Genomic DNA, 19,654 nt, shown 5'->3' on the forward strand with positions numbered 1-19,654 from the left:
AACTTTTGTTAAGTAAATGGCTGCCAGATAAATACAAAAATGACAAAATTAGTTTGCAAAGGGATTTTAGACACTTGTGATTCTTCTTTGGGGACAGACAAAATGTACATGTTCAAAACAGCCTCCCCTCTCTGACTTTGTCTCCAAATATTAACTCTGCAACGATCAGTAATTGCACAGTGTAAATGACCTTTAAATTTGGTAAATATTTTTACGTTTGTTTGAAAGGCACTTCGGTTTTATTTTGAAATCCATGCTTTTATTTTGAAACAGGAAACTGGCACAAAACCGTTAAAGGGCTGTTAGTAACGTTTCTTTTAGGATATGGTAAAATAGTGTGCCTTAAAGTGAAAAATATGTACGTTTACTTTGCCAATTAGTACCTGGCTGACAGTGGCACAAGGTTTGTTAATGTTTCCTTTAACGGAATAAGTTACATGCAATCAAAATGTCGTTTAATAGAGTTTATGTTGTTAACCTTGACCTTGACCTTTATGTGTAGTTGTAAGTTAGTGAGGTGATATAATGAATTGAGTGATGTAAATTTGATGTATATGCTATATGTGAGCAGGAGAAATTTGTTTCCTTTGATCTTATGGTATTAATATTGCTGGTTTTGTTTTGCTCCTAGCTCTTACGGTGTTTTCACTGAATGTTTCAATAAAAACATTTCCAATAAAACCTCTGTGAAGCATCAGTATAAGAGACCATCATTCAGCCAGGGATGCTACACACAGTGTCAAAGTGTATCATGCAATGCAAGCTTCAAGTACACAGCTTCACAGAATACAGGTAATGCCTTATTATAAAGTGTGTGTAGACATGTGTGATGTTTTATTTAAAAAACAAAAAAACAAAAACAAAACTAGCCAAAATCATGGGATTTATTTTCCAACCTAACACATTAAAAGTCAATAAATACAATGCAATAATATACAACAACTTAAATAAGTGCTTGCGAATGAGCTAAAAGGTTTTCCAAGACCTTATGTAAAAAAATAAAAATAATGGGAATGATTAACAGTAGAATGTGCTGCAGTTAAAATCCAGATATACACCAAACGGAAGCATTTTTCACAATTTGTGTTCTTCTGGGGGAGTAGTGCAAACATCAGTTTGATTTTTGATATGCTGAGGAAATTCAAAAACTTACATCATGGAAGCAGAGAGCTGATCGCTGCACCCTGATTAATACTCAAGAATGCATATCATCTAAAGTATGTTTTCAAGAGTGTCAGCACTTTATACCACCTGTCTTAACAAAAAGGAAAAGCCTTTTATTAAGATGGAGTACTATGTATCTGTGAGGTTAAAGATTTCAAAGAGATGTTAAGGTCAAGTTTATTAAACTAAAATCTGTAGTCTGAGGTTTTATTTAAAAGGCTAAGCTCGGGTGTAACTGATTAAATACCTCCAGCAAATATTGGGTTTCTTCACACTGGGAATTGTTGTAAACCCTTCTAATAATCACTGTCACCAAGCAGGAGATGTATCAGTGTAACAAAGTCCCGATAGTTTGGCTCAGGCAAACCTAACCCTGGTTCACGACCTGCTTAGTCAGAAACCTGCAGCACCTCCTCAGATGGAACTTGGGAGCTGGAAGAGGACAAGGGGACGTACAGATCTTCTGCATCGTTCACATCGATGGACACAGAGCAGTGGGTTTGGTTGGTGCTGACAGAGGAGGTGGAGTCGTCAGAGTTCATGCTGTCAGACTGGGAGACGTAGTTGTACTCACGCACAGGGCAGACCTGCTCATTGTAGCTTGCTTTAAAATTTTCTTTCAGACCTTTGGAGAGCTGAAACCAGTCCTTAAAGAAGTGGGGAAAAAATCTTTACATTAATTTGACAAATAAATGCAACAAACTGGATTTTTGAGTTACAATTGTTTAATGGGTAACTCCTTCCCCAGAGCTCTACGCTGAAAAATCATTTGAACACAAGAGTATTTATATTTTTAGCCATTAAGTGGTGCTGTTCTCAGTCTACTGGTTCACCTCTTGATCTGGACAATTTCATGACTATTAAACTGTCTGCCAGGACTTCTACAGACATTTAAGGTTCCCAGAAGATGTGAACTAATGCTTTGGTGCTCTTTTCTACTAATACTGAATGGACTATCATGAATCGTGGCGTTATCATTAACATCAAAGCACTGTGATACCCAATACGGTCTCATACAGCCACTAACATGCATATTTATTACTCTTCATTTTATTCTTTTAGTATCTTAATTAGTTTTCTAGCTTTAGAAATCTAGTAAGAAATCTTGTGTGACTGGGAATTGGAAGGATAAGACTGACCTCTGGATGTTACTAACCTCAATGTCATGAAGAATCGGGGATGGTTTGGGAACTGCAGGGATCAGGATGATTTTGAGCCTGTATGGGAGGTAGGGACACTGTTACTCTCGGTTTTTCATAACAAGAATATTTGCATTCACTTTGTTCACGCTAACACCTCAGCACTGTAACTGAGTGGGGCTGAGCTTTCCGGATCAGGAATCCGAATGCATGATGCAGGACATCCAGTAAAAGTCAAATTTGCATTCACAGTTCGTACATGGCTTGGTAGCACACAGAACAAAAAACTCAGGCAAAGAGCAAAGAAAACAGATGACAAGAACTTAAAAGATCAATCAACAAAGAGCAAGCTGGGGCAAAATGCAAGAAGAGGGAAAAGAATGCATTTGGGAAAGCTCGAAACACCAGTGTTTGGAAACCCTGACTACAGTAACAACCTGGAAACAATAAGCAGACTGGATACTTTAGCTGAGGTAAAACAGGAAAAAAACAGGAAGTTAAAACAACCAAGACACAAATAATAGGTGATGTCTGGGATGGATAAGGGGGAAGTGTTGCTGTGACTAAGCTTATGTCAGCCAGCATCATCTGGGGTTTTTAAGCCTCGGGCAGAAAAGCCTGTCTGCATGTCTTACAGGTGAGAAACCACATTCCTCTCTAAGACGTGTGCCAGTGGTCCAGTGGTCCACTCACCAGAGGCCCACCAGCACTGTTTGTGTTGAACCCTTTTGGGACCTAACTGAAGGTAGAGGCTTACAAGTAGCCATGGCATGGCGACCCTAACCCTAGTTTTGGTGATTACTCAGTATCCTAAGTAAATTCCACAGAATTTGAGGATAAAAAAAATCTTGCGCAAACACTTTTTAAGGTCATGAACACAGTGGGCATTTGGGTTGCTGTCATATGCTGGTTCCAATTCTAATCTACGATCACAAAATCGCATGGCACACCTAAACTGACTTCGTGGCACATCAGTTGGATCTGTGATCTGATCACAGATCAATCATCTGATTTATGGAAGAACCCACCTTTCACGTTGCAGTAACATCACCACCAGCAGGATGAGGGTGATGGCACCCACCACATAGAGCAATGTCATCCACAGAGGCACTGAGTCAGAGTCTGTGAGGAAGAAAAAAGAAGAATATTATTTGTATAAATCTTTTAGCTCTAAATATTGGGGCACGCATTGTTAGGAAGCATAATTCTGAATTTTAACCAAGCATGTTGGGGTCAAACAGTAACTGAAATAAATCTAAAGTTCTATACGAACATAATTTTTTATTTCTGAAAACTACAGAAAATAAGTCAGCTATACATAAGAAAAAAACATCTGCCGTGTTTAAGCAGTCATTCAATTACATTTTTGGGGAAAAAACGACATCTTTTCTTCATAACATGTAGAATTTTTAACCTATGCTGCTGTTGGATCCCCAGAACACAGGTTCACTCCAATCACTCCAGAAGTCAGACGATCCACAGGAATCATCTATTCTGTTCCGCACTTGCAGCTCATATCGGGAACTTCCCGAGGGCGAGTTGATGCAGTACTTCTGTATCTCGGGGCTAACTTTAGAGGACTAGAAAATCAGATGGATTTTAGAAAACACAAGAAGAGAGAACAAGAAGGGGCAAACAAAGCAATAAATTAAAAAGGATGAGAGAAACTCTTTTCCTACCCCCCAGTTATTGTTGTTTGTCCTGAAGCGGACCTCACTCTCCACACAATGTAGACGAGCAGGAGAAGTGTGGTTCCAGTAAAACCACAAGTTAAAGTCTGATCCATTGAGAACAGTCAGGTTGGTTGGTGGATTTAACTTGACTGAAAAGATACAGACGTGTAATAACATGAACAAACATGCCAGTATACATTATACTTTAAGGCCTCTTTCATGTCAGAATACCCACAATTTTCTTGGAAATTTTTTTTAGATTTAAGCAAAAGTGTAAATAAAAAAAATCCCAATAAGTACACTAATTTTTCCATCATTATTTTATTTGTTATTTTAAATACAGTTATGTTCCAGGCCAGGGTAAATACATACCTCGGTTTTTAAGTCCATGTGTCTCCTTAAATCTATCCTTGCCATGTACCAGCCTGGTGTTAAAAGTCATGAATCTGTCGTGAGACTCACATGGCTGGATGCATCCAATGTTCATGTTGTTCTCTGTCAAATACTGTGGGCAGCTTTTTTCTTTCTTATTGAAGAAACTGTGTAGAAATAATAATAAAAAACAATCACGCAAAGTACTGAGCCATATCTACTTTAGTATTCATCATGACCAAATATGTTCATATATGTTCATCATTTATTCAAAAATGTGTTGTTGTTGTTTTATTTGTTAGGGCCTAGCAATTAAATATGTTTAACTGTTAAGTTTATCAGAAAAATAGAAGAATTTTCATTACATCTTCCACTGAAGCACAACCAGCCTGATTCTAATCTGATGAATTCAGAAGACGTCACTGAGATGTCCCACTGCTGTTATCAGCGGTTACCCACCTACTATAGAAGGTGTAGTTGACCTTTGGTGTCCCCTTCTTATTCCAGGTACAGGAAACATTTTTCAAATTGATAATCAAGCAATCCACATCTGTTAAAAATATGACCAATTTGAGAAAATGATTTTCAGAAACTGATAATGGTTAGACATATAAATTCTACATAACAGTAGAGTCAAACACCCATGACCTTAAACTGATTTTAATTAATTTAGATAGCAATTATTTTTATATCAAGGTACAACAACTCAGGTCCTTTCTTCATAACTGATTCGCTGTTTTAAGGAAGCTGATCAAATACATATTGAATGCTAGCCGCGCAGGAGATAATATATGTAGATCTGCCAAAAACAGACTCACTGACTATTCAGACACTTGTACTCAACCTAAAAAAAAGGTCATCAGTAGACTATAATTTGTAATAACTTCGATCTTGTGTAATTGATCTTACCAGGGGCTTCTATGGCAAACACAGGTCCGATAAGACAGAGAAGTAGAAGCAGTCTCGTCGGCATCATGGCGCACTAAAACAGGATGTTAAGAGTACTTTTGCAACGTTACAACTCCGACTGTTGCTGTTTGTCTGACGTAACTGAGCCGACTTTTGCGGTGTTGTTTCTCATCAGTTCCTGTAGTTAGACCAAACACTGCGATGATTTATCACTTCCTTGTAACATAATTAAAGTTGACCTCAGACAAACAAGAACAACAATATTCAGTCAGTTAACAATATTCATAAACTAAAATATATTGTAGGCCTGTTGTATGTAACCTACACTTACAAAAAATAAATGAATAAATAAAATAGTAACCTATAATACAATAATGAAATATGAATCAAGTTTTGGCTATTGTTTGTAATAGCCATCTATTATCTATCTTAGACTTTTAACAGAAATAAAGACCAAGTAGCGACAAGACTTGTGTCTTACAGGTGTTGTCTGAAAAATGTCCAAACAAAGGCAAAAAAAGTTACAGAACAAAGTTATCTAGTACGTGTCTCAAACTACATGAAAAACACATTTCTGACCGACTCTGTGGTGACATGGTGAAGTGATATAAATACAGCAGGGCTATATTTACTCATATTCAGAGCGAGGGTGTCAGCATTCAATAGTAAGAGAATTAATCTGAAAACTCTGACTTGGATCTACGGGCTATTTAAGCAGTGCTAATCTGCTTTGCAGCACCTGTTAGGCTTTGCTGCTAACGTGGCGCCATGTGTGAGTGTGGAAGTGCTGTGAGAGAGAATGAGTAAGCCTTTAACTTACTTCTTTTAAATAATTTAAATAATTTAATCATCTCAGCCTCTTGAAAAAATAGCCTTTGAAAAAAGTAATAAAAAGAGAGCAACGGTTACTTTTTTAAGTGCGGAACTTGAAAGAATTTGCTAAAATATTAACAGGCCACACACGTTTGTGTTAATATTCACCCCTCCTCCTTTAAGTAGGTATAAATTATTGTGACTTTATACTGCTTTAATATAAATTCACTATAATTTACAAGTTTCTTACTTTTTTAAACGACGCTATCAGTTTCCATTTTTTTCATGTCCATTTTTAGTGTATTTTATGAGTGGATTGATTGTGCAACCTTCACGCGTTTATGTGTAACTTTGCCCTTCACACTGCTTAAGCAACGTGACGAGCTTTTATTTTGAAGAGCCGGAAGTCCCAGTGTTTTGGTAACGGCAAGGAAGGACCTGTCATTTACCCTGGTCCAGCTAATTTCTAATCTAATCAGCTGTTTCCCGGCAAAAAAAACAGCACTAATTTAACAACAAATGTAACTGTTTGGACACAGAGACAAAATGGGATTCACACGGAGTCGCTTTCTTGGCGGTAAGCCGTCGAAAGCGCCGCTGCTGCTGCCTTTTCTGCTCACAGTCCTGCTCGTCGGGAGCCAAGGCGACGGCGGTGCGATGGACAACGGCGCAACTGAGAGGATAGCAGAGGAAAGCCACCGACAGGACAGTGCCTACCTACTGATATTCATAATGCTCTTGACGCTCACCATACTAACCATATGGCTTTTCAAACACCGCCGATTCAGGTTCCTGCACGAAACAGGGCTTGCCATGATCTATGGTAAGGACACCGAGCTAGCCCTCATATCAGTCCATTAAACGTAGCTTTAATGCTAGCTGAATAATCTGACAGGTAAATCTCACGTATCTTGGGCAGCATACTTCTAATCAGAGTGATATCCCTAATAAAAAACAGTTGCAACAGAATACACGATAATGGGTAGTGTATTGCAACAATAAATGGCAAACAAATGACTAGAGATGGGCCCTATAATTCCTATTTATAGCTATTAAATTATCCTTTCCTTTCAAAATAATAAAGTTCACTTCTGTAAGAATAATTCTCCTATCAGTATTGGTTGATTCAACAGTTTTAAATGCAATCTCAGCCTAATTTCCTCCTCAAATAATAGTTAACTTCAAATCCTGTGCTGCCTGTTCTGATTTCACTTGCTCTTTTCTCTTTTTCCACTTTCCCAAAGGACTGTTGGTGGGTGTGATCCTGCGGTTTGGCATCCACGCCCCCCAAAGCATGAGCGACGTGATTCTCAGCTGTGCCGTTAACGGCAGTCCTGCCACTCTCTTGGTCAATGTCAGCGGACGGTTCTATGAGTACACTCTGAAGGGGGAAGTCGGACAGGGCAAAGGTCACCAAGTGCAGGACGATGAGATGCTGAGAAAGGCAAGGGAACAGATGGTGGAGGGTTGAAGTATTGGCCGTTTAGTGTGCATGTCTCACACTAAACAGTCTGTTAAGCGAGATATGTATGTCTCATAATGTAATGAAAATGGATGGATGGCAATTAAGTGCCTAACTAATCTTACTGCTTTCCTCAGGTGACCTTTGACCCAGAGGTGTTTTTCAACATTTTGCTGCCTCCCATTATTTTCCATGCAGGTTACAGTCTGAAAAGGGTAAGAGTGTCAAAAGGTTTTATATAAAGATTTATGTAAGTATCTGTTATTAAATATATAGCTGTAAGGGTTTATATTTGTCTTTAATGTTTTCTTTTTAAGATTATTCATTTGTTCGTAGCCTCTTTCTTAAAATAAACACCTGCTCTCTGTCTTTCTCAGAGACACTTTTTCAGGAACATCGGTTCTATCCTCGCCTATGCTTTCATCGGAACAGTTATATCCTGCTTTGTTATTGGGTAAGTCAAGTAAACATCTCAGAAGTTAGCTCAGAATAGGCCAGAAAATAATGCCATGCAACGATAATATTGACAATAGTAACTTAGATTTATATAGCTGGTTCCAAGGTTTGTGTAGCGGAGGAAAAGGTCAGATAAATACTGGGAAGCAAGAGCATGTAGGCAAGGAGATAGATCTTTTAGGAAATATGAGACTTTCCCAGGAGCTGGTGTGGGTGATGTGTTACTGGGACTTTGTACAAGTAAGAAATCTAGGAGCTGATTTCTGAAGATACAGTAGTCCAGGCGGGAGGTGATGAAAGCATGAATGAGGGTTTTAGCTGCAAAGTCTGAGAGTACTGGCCACAGTCTGGAGATGTTCTTCAGGTGGTAGATGGCAAATTCAGAGATGGATTTAATATATGATGTGAATGAGAGGGTGGAGTCCAGGATCACATCCAGGTTGCAGACCTCTGAAGATGGTGAGGGTGAGAGAGAGTATCCACCCACCTTAAGGTGCAGATCGGCCCGGTACATACCACGCTGCAGACCTTGCATTCCTACATGTGATCAGATTATTGCTGAATAGTAGTGGTTTGAGTGTTTGTTTGTTTTTTTCTCTCCTAGACTGATCATGTATGGCTTTGTGTCCTTCATGAAAGTCGTGGGGCAGCTTGGTGGAGATTTTTACTTTACTGATTGCCTCTTCTTTGGGGCCATCGTTTCAGCAACAGATCCTGGTAGGTACCCACATCCAAAATTAACAGAGAAGATAAGCATCTGATTCCATTTTCAACAGCTTTCCTGTTATTAATTAGATGTTTTATACTCTTTATTTTCTGTCTCAGTGACAGTCCTCGCCATCTTCAATGAGCTAAAGGTAGACGTGGACCTCTACGCTTTACTGTTTGGGGAGAGCGTCCTCAACGATGCCGTCGCCATCGTCCTCTCCTCGTACGTATTACTGACGCACTGAAGCATCGGTGCCACATTAACGAACAATTTTTAATGCCCGCCACAAAACAATAAGTGCTTTTTAAGAGATATTAGTTGATATAATTGGTGCAATGTTTCTTTCTGAAGCTGTAGCAGTTTAGGCTCAATCAGCTGGGGCTTTTTGCTAAAGTAATTACATTTTGGTGAACAATTCAGCTCAAACTGTTGGAACCTGAGTTAAATCTGAGTTAAATAAATTTTTATGCAGAAGAAAAACTGTTAATTTTGTGTTTGATTCCTTCAGTTGGGCTCCCAATAGTGCCAGTTTTTTCATATTCATTACAGACAGAAAGAACAGATACAGTTGTAATTATAATTTCTAGTTCTTTTCTAATTAGTCCCATAAAACCTGTGCTTGCATTGAGCTAACTGTGGCAGAAATGGCTTTTTTGTATTGTACACGCATTAATCATACTAACATCAGTCCCTGTCATTTCACTGCTTACCTGTCTCCACCCATCTGTGTCATTCATCGCCTTGCCCGTACGTACGTACGTATGTATGTAGTGTTCTCCTCCGCTTCGAAAAGCTGGGAAGGCATGGTGCTGGAGCTGTGCGCTCCGCAAGAAACGAGAGCTCACTGTTACCTGAGGTGTCCGAGGAATGGCTGGGAGAAAACCAGACAGTGACTCCTCGGTGGGTGGGTTGGTCAGGGGGACTGCGTGGTTTTTGCTTTTGTTAATATTTTAGAACCTCAGACATTAGAAGGTAGGCTTCAGGATCATCCTTCATCACCCTCCCTTTCATTCCTGAGACGCTGCAGCCCTTTCATATCCATTCCTACTTTGATTTTTGATTTTTAGATCACCCACCATTTCTAGAATCACCAGGAAACCCTTTATTCTTATGAAGTTTTTAGTCATTTAGGCTCATTAAAGGTTATTGCAGAATATTAACCTGATAGAGTTCAAATGAAGCATGCAAGACCTTTTATTTTTTCATTTATGACTGTAAAACCCAACTCCACATATTTGACGTCTTTGCAGATATGTCCAAATCATAACAAAGTTCATCTGAATTAATGATGAGACTGGTAAGAGAAGCCATTCTTGGAGTTGGGTTGCTGCATTTGTGATTTCATTCCTGACGCTATTTTGTGAGCATGTGTTTGACCAGCTTCCCTTTCCTTAGTGAGGCCTTTTTTGTAGTAAAGCCCCACTTCCTTTTTTCTTCTAAATGGTTTTGCGTGCATGCTCTCTGTCTTCCCTGCAGCTCCATTGTGGCGTACCAGCCTGCAGGCGACAACAGCCACAGCTTTGAGGCCATGGCCATGTTGAAGTCCTTCGGCGTCTTTCTGGGCGTCTTCAGCGGCTCTTTTGCTCTCGGTGTTGTTACAGGAGTTGTGACCGCCCTCATATCCTTTCACTTGTTTCTTACCATGACATATTTTACATCTACATTCACAGGTGTGTGCAAGAGGTAAATGAATAACGATACAGTTTCTCCCTGTTTCCAGTGTATTAAAGTTGCCACGCCTCCTTGTTTGGTCCCTTAACTTTCCATCACGTCACCAAGTTTACTAAGCTGCGGGACTTCCCCTTGTTGGAGACGGCGCTCTTTTTCCTGATGTCCTGGAGCACCTTTCTCTTGGCGGAGGCCTGCGGGTTCACAGGTAGACCTGCAACAAAGTCTCCTGCATGCAGTTGTAACAACACTGCCTTCCGTATTTGATTAGCAGCTGCAGCAGTGTGGGAGATAGTGGTTTCACCTTGTGAGTTTGTGCGTGTGTATGTGCACAGGCTTGGTGACACATGCTTTCACTGGAAACTACCCTGAAGGAGTCATTTAAGTGCTCTGTGGAGGCACAGAGTCTGTCAGCTTATCTGTGTGTTTCTTAGGTATTTCTCTGTGTAGTATTTTGCAAAGATCAGTCAGGTCTGAGAAGTCATTGGTCTTCACAAGAAGACATCTGATATCGATCTTGTGTTAGTCTGAAGCTTCATTTAAAACACAGTTGCTGGTCTACTAAGTAAAACTGACTGTTTTACTGTCTTTTCTGGGGAGCGTGTGGCATGCTGCAATATGATGGATTTGAAGGAATTTTATCACTTGCTGTTCAAGCATTTGCATTAACAACAAAAGGTTACAAATATTTGGACACTAATAATAACATTTAGAAGTTTTGTTCTCCTAAACAGGAAGATTTAGATAAGGACACAGGCTTTGTTTGCCTTCTCATGGTGCCAGTTATCCAGTGTCTAACTGGAGAATTCATTTTTGTCCTGTCAAATGACAAAACAGCAGCAACAACAATGTCTATTTAGTCTGTCTCTCAGTAGATTCCTACCCATCTGTGCTGACTGTGGCTCTCAGCTCAGTTCTCTCGATAGTGAGTAAAAATAAATATATACAGTAAGTAAAATAAATGCCCAGTTTTCTAAAACTGCAACTTACTGCGGACAGTTTGTGGGCTTAAGATACAATTACTGATGAAGAAACATGTCAACAAATACACGATACACACACACACACACACACACACACACACACACACACACACACACACACACAGTGCTTGGTAATCGTTGGATTTTCATCTCTGGGTTTGACTGACAGTAGCAGAACCGCAGAATCTCACCAAGCTTATAATAATAATGGATTGGATTTATATAGCGCTTTTCAAGGCACCCAAAGCGCTTTACAATACCACTATTTATTCACTCTCACATTCACACACTGGTGGAGGCAAGCTACGGTTGTAGCCACAGCTTCCCTGGGGCAGACTGACAGAAGCGAGGCTGCTATATCGCGCCATCGACCCCTCTGGCCGTAGGGTTGGCGGTAGGGTAAAGTGTCTTGCCCAAGGACACAACGACCAGGACAGAGAGCCCAGGGATCGAACCGGCAACCTTCCGGTTACAGATGCGATTCCCAACCCCCTGAGCCACGGTCGCCCCCAATTATCGACCTACCGATTGCTGATGTGGGATGACTGTGTGTTCTTTCAGGTGTCGTTGCTGTGCTGTTCTGTGGGATCACTCAGGCCCACTACACCTACAATAATCTCTCACCAGACTCTCAAGACAGGACCAAACAGGTGAAATGCAGTATAACTTATATAATGTGCTTGATCCCATTGTTTTAAATTCATTTTCAAGCAGCAGTTGTTGCTGCGCTGTTGCATTTAAAGATCTGGTTTGCAAAGAATTACATCTGTGAAATATCTTGAAAGGAAGGATGACTTACAGCTTCTCTGCTTCTTGGGCATTAGCGCAAGCTTGGTTATACTTTTTGCCAAATTTGCAGAAAGTTCTGAGAAATCCACGAGCTGCTATCATTTATTCACAGAAACAGTGAGCTGATGGAGCTGATGTGGCCGACTGCTCCGTGTCCTGCAAGCTCAAAGCTCTGTCTTCTGTTGAAGCTAGGACATCACAAAGCTGCACGTTCATATCAACTAAATGTTAATAACCAGTTACTACAATCATCGGTATCAGTTCATGATAATGCAGGATGTTTGTGGATATGAGTTTATCATAGTTATGTGTTTCTGATGAGTTAAAGGTGATATGACACGCAGAAACTTGTGGTCACCTGACTCAAAAGCAGCACTGAGATAGAGATATGACAAAAAAAGTGTCTAAGAAGCAAATGTGGGAAATGGCTTTCAAGTGTCTGAAAACCAGCTTAAAATATTTATGTCGGCTTTGAAATGTTTAGTTTGCGCTGGTAAGGCACAGCTTTTACTTTGAAGGTCTCTTTTAACGACTGCACGGGCAGCAGCTGCAAAGTATTTGCAGAAAATCTGCATCTTCCATGCAAACTACAGTGAACTGCGCGAATCTGTCCAGAGCGAGCACAAGGAGGTTTTTGGTGCCAACAACCTCCATTAATCATTCGCCAACTGGACAGTGAGTACATATTTTCCCTAGTGACTAAAGGTTGCCAGTGGGTCACCAACCAACCTATAGTCCTGCGTGACTAGGCCTAGGGGAAGACATGTCCAAAACATCAGATGATTCGCAACTACATGCACACTCTCATGCACAGTCAAAGTTAATTAAAAGCTGACGCTTCATTGTAGTGTGCGAGCTGGAAGAATGTTTATGAGGGGACTCTGTAATACAGGTTATTGATTTTCACTGCATTCTGTCACTGACAAGCATGTTCTGTTGGTGTAGTGGTTAACATGTTTGATTGGCAAGCCCCTGCAGAACAGGCGCATCAAATGTAGCTTCATTAGAAAATGTGACAAGCATTTTTTAAATGACCTCTCCCGAACTCTGGGTCTTCCAGAGTCGTCATTGGTCATATGGTGCGCAAGAATATTTTGGAAATTTTTAACTGTTTCAAATAGAAGGAAGTGTAAAAACTGGGGAAGTAGCATATATAAATGAAATTCAATATCCGCTTTTCTCATCCCCTTCAGTTGTTTGAGCTGCTGAACTTCCTGGCAGAGAACTTTATCTTCTCCTACATGGGTCTGACGCTCTTCTCCTTCCAGTCGCACGTCTTCAACCCTCTCTTCATTGTCGGAGCCTTCGTATCCTTTACTCTGCTGGTGGTTAAGGAGTCAGTGGCTCTGCGGTGCATCAGGATATAGGATAAAAACCTTTTGTTTCATGTGCCTTGAAAAATATTTGATATATATTTATACCATTACAATTGAACATCTATTTCATGTTTAACCAAGGCCAAAAATAACATCACGGACACAAGCAAATCAGCATATCAAAGCTTAGTCACCGCCGAGCTGGTGTTTACGTCTACGTGTGATTATTTTCCATTCCAGTGTTAGAGTTCCTGTGTTGTGTCCTTGACCTTCCTGCGCTGTGTAGGTGGCAGTGTTTCTGGGCAGGGCTGCAAACATCTACCCTCTGTCCTTCCTCCTCAACCTGGGCCGCAAGAACAAGATCGGATACAACTTTCAGCACGTTATGATGTTTGCAGGTACATTAGCATAAAGCTGTTTATCAGGCTTGGACTCAAACCATGTTTCTCCTCTTAAACCTTCAGTTATATATGTCAACGGTTCATTAAGTACGCTGAGAAAACTTTTGGAACTGCTCGTTAGCATTGCTACATATACCAGCAGTCGGAGAAGCAAAAACACCCACACCATCGCACAGCACATGAGCTTGCCAGGAAATAACTGAAGTAGTTAAGCCAAGAACAGGATGCATTTATTATTAACTTTTATTAAGTTAATAATAAACAGACAAAAGGCACGCTGCCGCACTTTAATGGGGAATGCGCACAGGAAGAGACCAGCAAAGAGGAACGTTAATAAAGTTCAGTGACTTGTAGAGCTGTTATAGTTAATATTCATTAGGTGTGGTTTCAGTTTGAGTGTCAAGGCTGTGATGGTTTGCACATGTGCAGAGGAGCAATGGTGGATATATTGGACAAAGCTATGTTAAAGATAGGGCTTCCAGACTTCAAGACAATGTAGTGAAGGAGGACACAGAGAGGGTTGATGTGACAGAGGGGGATGCTAGAGATAGGGAGAGGCAACTAGTGTGCGGTGGCAACCCCTAAAAAGAAGGAGGATTTTTCATTTGTTTCCACAGTGGGTGTACATGTTTCAGTTTTGATTTTATCGTCTAGAAGAATTCAGTTGAAGTTTCATTTTCATTAGTCTGAGTGGGAGTTGTGTATTTTATTAGCATATTGTTGGTGAAAGTTCAAAGGGTAAACGGCTCACATTCACAGAGAGGCTGTAGTTATTTACACCAAAGCCTCTTTAGACTTAATGAAAGTGACAAAGACTGAAACCAAACTTTTTTTAATACTTGACGTCGGTCACCTGCACATCTGGAGCCTGAAATGTCCACCTTCAACCAACGATCAGCTACACATCACTTAATATGTGAAAGATGCTCTGGTTTTTCCAGTTGTTTTCACACTACAGGGCACCTGCTTTGTTTCCCGCAGACTTAACCTAAACCTGACCGCGAACGGTCTTCTCAGAATGACTTGCATTCTTTGGACTTGCTTTCTTATTTGCTTACATATGCCTATGTATCCACAACATGAGCAATAATTAATAAAACGTTTTCACCCATCCTTGTTTTATTTTTCGTCTCCTCTAGGTCTGCGTGGGGCGATGACCTTTGCACTTTCCATTCGAGACACAGCGACTTACGCCCGTCAGATGATGTTTTCAACCACGCTCCTGATCGTTTTCTTCACTGTGTGGATCTGTGGTGGTGGCACCACACCCATGCTATCTTTCATGAGCATACCGTAAGCCGGCCTCCGTGTATCTTACTGTTTGTGCTGCATCACCTCCGCTGAACTTTGTCAAAGTACATGTTTTTGTTTTGTTTTGTTTTTTTAGGGTGGGTGTGGACTCTGATCAAGACAACGCTGTGAGTTGGTGTTGAGCGCCGTATTAATTTGTCTGATTTTGTGATGAAATAAAAATGCACGCCATGTCATTATCATCCTTCTGCTGAACAGAATTCAGGCGCGTTGGATGGGTCACAGCGGAGGAGCACCAAACACGAGAGCGCCTGGCCTTTTAGGATATGGTACAACTTTGACCACAAGTATCCTTTCAGCCTGATGCGTTCACCTGTGGCCACCAGAGGGCGCTCTTTACAAACTTCTAGCACGTAACAACACAGGAGGTTCAGAGATAGAGTGATGATATTTATTTTACTATGTTTTATATCGTGCTTTTCACAAAGGTGTTTGTAAAATGTTAAACCTTTTACTTGAACATTTCAGCTAAAAAATGATAGTAAACCATAAAATGTGTTTTAAGTTTCACAGTGATGTTGTGAAACAGAAATATTCCTTTACTTGCTGCGGTTGAAAACCTGGTTGAGTCATTATTGTTACAGCTGAACCAGACTGCTTTAAAATGGTTATATTGTGCACTCCTTGACACGAGCTTGTTCACCAGCTACCTGAAACCTCTCCTGACACACAGCGGTCCGCCTCTCACTGCTACTCTGCCTGCATGCTGCGGACCACTGGCTCGATGCCTCACCAGCCCACAGGCCTATGAGGTTTGGACATGAAAAAGAATTATGAGTTATTCAGATTTACAGGACTGTAAAAGTCTTCAGCCACCTCTCATTTATTTATATTTTCCTTCTAAGGAGCCAGGCTTTCTTGTAACTTTTTTTTTCTTTGAAGTGCTCTTTGAGAAAATAGTTCTCCAGACTTTCTGAAGGCTTCTCAAAGTTTTTCTTTTGACATTGGCTGCTTTTTCACTCCCTTTTTTCCAATGAAGTCCATGTTCCTGACCATTTTCAGAGGAATGTTTTTATAGTTGTTCTTTGTTTTTGTTTTTTTTAGTACACTTAAAAATTATCTATGAATTATTCAAGCAGAACAAACTTACCTAAACTAAGAAAACTTGGCAAACAAAAAGATTTTAAATTGTATCTTTAGGCAGTCTGTCACAAAAAACACTATTTGTTCCCTTTTTTTTTTTTTTTTTTTTAGTTTAATCTATAGAAAAAGCCATGTGACAGGAATAAACTAGTATTTCTGTGCCATGTCCTTTAAAAAATATCAGAGGATACTGAAAATTTGAGGATTAAAGAAGAAGCGTTAACTCTAAAAGAAACATCTAAAGCAGATGCGTAGTATCTGATAATCATTTTTAGGACATAGAAAAGAAATCAATAAAGACCTGACTCAGGACCTGAGACATCCATCTGGACCTTCATTTGATCATTGAAGGCTCATCAGTAATGGTCTCAGTGGAAGGGTGCCTGACAAGAAGCCCTTCTTAAGGAAGAGTGACAAGGAGAAAAGGCTGAGTTATGCCAATTACACAAGAACTGGACTCAAAATCAGTGGCAACAGCTCTGATGGAGTGAGGAACCCAAGTTTGCAAACTTCTGTTTTAACAATGTGTATAGAGGAGGTCAGGAGACGGGTACAACAGTGAGTGCTTACGGCCGTCTTTAAAGCACGGTGGAGGCTCTGTCATGGTTTGGGGCTACATTTCAGCCAGTGGTGTTGGGGATCTTATCAAAATTGATTGATTGAATTATGAAAGCAGGTCAGATTTTGATCTACGGGCAACAACTTCATTTGTCAGCATGACAATGATCCCAAACGCACTGCCAATGGAGTAAAAAAACACAATAAAACACTTTCAGTCATGGATTGGCCTCCCCAGAGCCCAGACCTCAACATTATTGAAGCCGTGTGGGATCATGTTGTCCTTCAGGAAGCCTGGAGAACTGTTCCTAAAGACTATAAAGAAATAACAGGAAAGCTTCTTAGAGTTCAGGCTGTGTTGAAGAATAAAGGTGGTCACACCAAATATTGACTTACTCACTTACTTTACTTCACGCACTTTGTTTCCATGCATGTTTTCACATGTTTCAGTAAATCGCTGCACCTATTTCCCATTTTCCCAACAAAACATAAAGAAATAAGGCATGACTCACGACTTTTGCACAGTACTGTACATGCAAACTTACTCATACTGATCGAGGATAATTCTTAATTTTGATTAAGTTTCGTGTGGAAGCATTCACGGCCGCCTCTTCTCTTCCCACTCGCCAGAATGAAGGTCAGCTCCATGACGACGACTCTGACTTCATCCTGAACGATGCCAGCGTGAGCTCCATGTACGCCGACGTCACCGTCAGCACGGACGCGTCCGGATCCCGCACCGTCAACCCCAAGCACTCCTCGACCGCCCGCGCCGGGGGTGGTGTAGGTTCTTTCGATGAAGGTCTGGATCACGAGCTCTCCGTGGCAGAACACGAAGTGGCGATCCGGGGAACGCGGCTGGTCTTGCCCATGGATGACCCCGTGGAGGCCCCGACTACCGTCACCCTGCCTCCACCACCCTCCCCCCCGCGCTCTGAACCTCACAGGCACAGACTGTAAGAAAGCTGCCGCTCTGAGGACACAGTTTGTTGTTTCCAACTTAAAATAAAAAAATACACACCATACATACGACTGATCAAAATAATGACATATTTAAAAAAACAAAACAAATGAATTCTTCGGGATTTTCAATCAGAAAGCACAGATTGATTTTCTCACCACCAATCCATCTAACATGCAGTTTTAAAATAGTTTGAGCTTGATTTAAGTCGGGATAACTGTGACACTGAATGTGACGTGAGGGACTTTTAAATCAAGAGCTTCTCGATTTTATAGGTTACATTTCACCCCGTATGAGGAGGCTTCATTTGCTCCTGTGTTTATCCCACACTGGTGATATGGCAGCGCTCTCTATAAACCTAGCTGTATACACAGTTCACATTTTTCCAGCTCCTTTTGTGTGTTTCTACCTAAAGATAAGCACCACGCATAACACTGAAGGGCGTTAAAGCCCATCTACACTACAGTTTGGTAACTAATCCCACTAACATATCCACAGACTGGCTCACTTTAACACTAGTTATTGTTCCCAGAGTTCATCAGCAGTTCAAGCATGTGATTAGGAGATTATCAAAGGAGGAAGCAAACAAAGACCTGAGCAGAACAAACAGGCAGGTACTGATTAAAGAGAACGAACTGCATCCACACCAGTGCCCAGGAGCATCTCCACCATCTTAGATTTTAGCACTGCCTCTAAATCAGTCTGTTTACGGTTTGATTTATTTATTTAACATTGATTTCTTTAACAAAATGATTTATTTATATGCTGATTCATTTAGTTTATTTATTATCTATTTATTTGTATTTTTGTGTAAGATTTCTTTTTGGTGAAAGGCTCCTATTGCGACTTTTTTCCGAGGGGTGGAGGGCGTAATAGCGCTACAGATTTCTTCACAGGTGGAGGCGATTATTCCTTCCTGGACTGTATGCATGTTTAAAAAAATGTCTCCTTTCTGTACTGTAGCAGAAGCTGTAACTTTATATTTGGAAACTAGAGCTTCCCTGTGTGTGTATTTTACGTGTGTGTGTGTGTGTGTGTGTGTGTGTGTGTGTGTGTGTGTGTGTGTGTGTGTGTGTGTGGGGGGCAGTCTGGCCAAGTATACTGATGTGGTTATTAGGGCTAATATTAGTTTATTTCTCGATTTTCTGCCTCCATCTGGTTGAGTTTAAAAAAACAAAACAAGCTTCTATGTGTTTGTGATGTCTCATCAAAGAAAACTGACAGCTGGCTGAACTGTTATGAATTAAAGTGCCTATTCAGAAGCTCATTTACTTAATGTAGATTTGTACATATTTTGATTTGCTAACATGCAGTAAGGTGATTTTTTTATTTTATTTTTTAATTTAATTTAATTTTTTTGTATGATGTAAAATCTTTTCGACTGATTAGGCCATTCATTGACTGCCTGTGGTGTAACTCAGTACATTCGGTCCTAAAGAGCCCAAAAGAGTGCAAATGATATAATAAATAATGTTGTGCTTGCATTAATGGATAGAAACACACATATTTTTCAAACGTAGGCATTCTGTGATCAAAGTTCCTAAGTGAAATTTATCAAAACGCTTATGTGACATGTGAAAATGAAGTAACAATGAGCGGATTCTGAATGTTGAGGGGACGTTACTCCAGCTCCCGGATGGTGTTGTTCCCTTATTTGGGAACCAGGCTCATCAAATATGTTCTGACCTCACTGGGAGATGTCTCCTCAGATAATCCACACCCTTGTTTGTGCTCACCAGGCACGTCTCACATAGCTACAACTATTTTGATGCCTAAAGAGAAAGTCGGTCAAAATTAGACCTCGTAAAAAAAATACATGGGTTTTAATTGTGCCGAGCTCCAAATGTGTTGTCTTTTTGATCTTCGAGCAGTATTGAGGTTTGAGAT

The 19,654-nt window shown here is 40.4% G+C and overlaps 2 protein-coding genes across 4 annotated transcripts; one reads left to right on the forward strand and one right to left on the reverse strand.

Annotated features, from left to right (window-relative positions):
• Positions 1–959: 959 nt before the first annotated feature.
• LOC113030483 (cytokine receptor common subunit gamma-like) lies at positions 960–5,427 on the reverse strand. Of its 2 annotated transcripts, none has more exons than XM_026181987.1 (8): positions 5,258–5,427; positions 4,808–4,898; positions 4,439–4,515; positions 3,983–4,125; positions 3,718–3,883; positions 3,332–3,425; positions 2,321–2,381; positions 960–1,811 (listed from the first exon to the last, which is right to left on the reverse strand). In XM_026181987.1, exons 1-8 carry the CDS (start codon positions 5,322–5,324, stop codon positions 1,554–1,556), a joined length of 957 nt encoding a protein of 318 aa, XP_026037772.1. In that variant the 5' UTR covers positions 5,325–5,427; the 3' UTR covers positions 960–1,553. The 2 variants fall into 2 exon arrangements, with proteins under 2 accessions (XP_026037772.1, XP_026037771.1); XM_026181986.1 differs by having other exon boundaries at positions 4,349–4,515.
• A 1,025-nt stretch (positions 5,428–6,452) lies between these two features.
• On the forward strand, positions 6,453–18,529 carry LOC113030593 (sodium/hydrogen exchanger 6-like). Of its 2 annotated transcripts, XM_026182189.1 has the most exons (17): positions 6,453–6,893; positions 7,315–7,514; positions 7,670–7,747; positions 7,910–7,986; positions 8,593–8,705; positions 8,814–8,919; positions 9,469–9,597; positions 10,174–10,315; positions 10,468–10,573; positions 11,910–11,998; positions 13,331–13,444; positions 13,740–13,851; positions 14,994–15,147; positions 15,242–15,272; positions 15,364–15,452; positions 15,812–15,917; positions 17,437–18,529. In XM_026182189.1, the coding sequence occupies exons 1-17, from the start codon at positions 6,617–6,619 to the stop codon at positions 17,764–17,766; spliced, it is 2,253 nt and encodes a 750-aa protein (XP_026037974.1). In that variant the 5' UTR covers positions 6,453–6,616; the 3' UTR covers positions 17,767–18,529. The 2 variants fall into 2 exon arrangements, with proteins under 2 accessions (XP_026037974.1, XP_026037975.1); XM_026182190.1 differs by lacking the exon at positions 9,469–9,597 and having other exon boundaries at positions 6,454–6,893.
• Positions 18,530–19,654: the final 1,125 nt, after the last annotated feature.

The sequence above is a fragment of the Astatotilapia calliptera genome, chromosome 10 (genome assembly GCF_900246225.1).
Source record: "Astatotilapia calliptera chromosome 10, fAstCal1.2, whole genome shotgun sequence".
NCBI classification, from domain to species: domain Eukaryota; kingdom Metazoa; phylum Chordata; class Actinopteri; order Cichliformes; family Cichlidae; genus Astatotilapia; species Astatotilapia calliptera.

Bases quoted from the DNA above. Each gene is read 5' to 3' on its own strand.
- LOC113030483 (XM_026181986.1), bottom strand. From the start codon at position 5,324: ATGATGCCGACGAGACTGCTTCTACTTCTCTGTCTTATCGGACCTGTG. The intron at 4,516-4,807 runs GTGGGTAACCGC...ATTTCTACACAG, and splicing joins AACTACACCTTCTATAGTAG to TTTCTTCAATAAGAAAGAAA. The intron at 3,884-3,982 runs GTAGGAAAAGAG...CTGATTTTCTAG, and splicing joins CAAACAACAATAACTGGGGG to TCCTCTAAAGTTAGCCCCGA.
- LOC113030593 (XM_026182189.1), top strand. From the start codon at position 6,617: ATGGGATTCACACGGAGTCGCTTTCTTGGCGGTAAGCCGTCGAAAGCG. The intron at 10,574-11,909 runs GTAGACCTGCAA...GTGTTCTTTCAG, and splicing joins GGAGGCCTGCGGGTTCACAG to GTGTCGTTGCTGTGCTGTTC. The intron at 15,918-17,436 runs GTTTGGACATGA...CCCACTCGCCAG, and splicing joins CCAGCCCACAGGCCTATGAG to AATGAAGGTCAGCTCCATGA.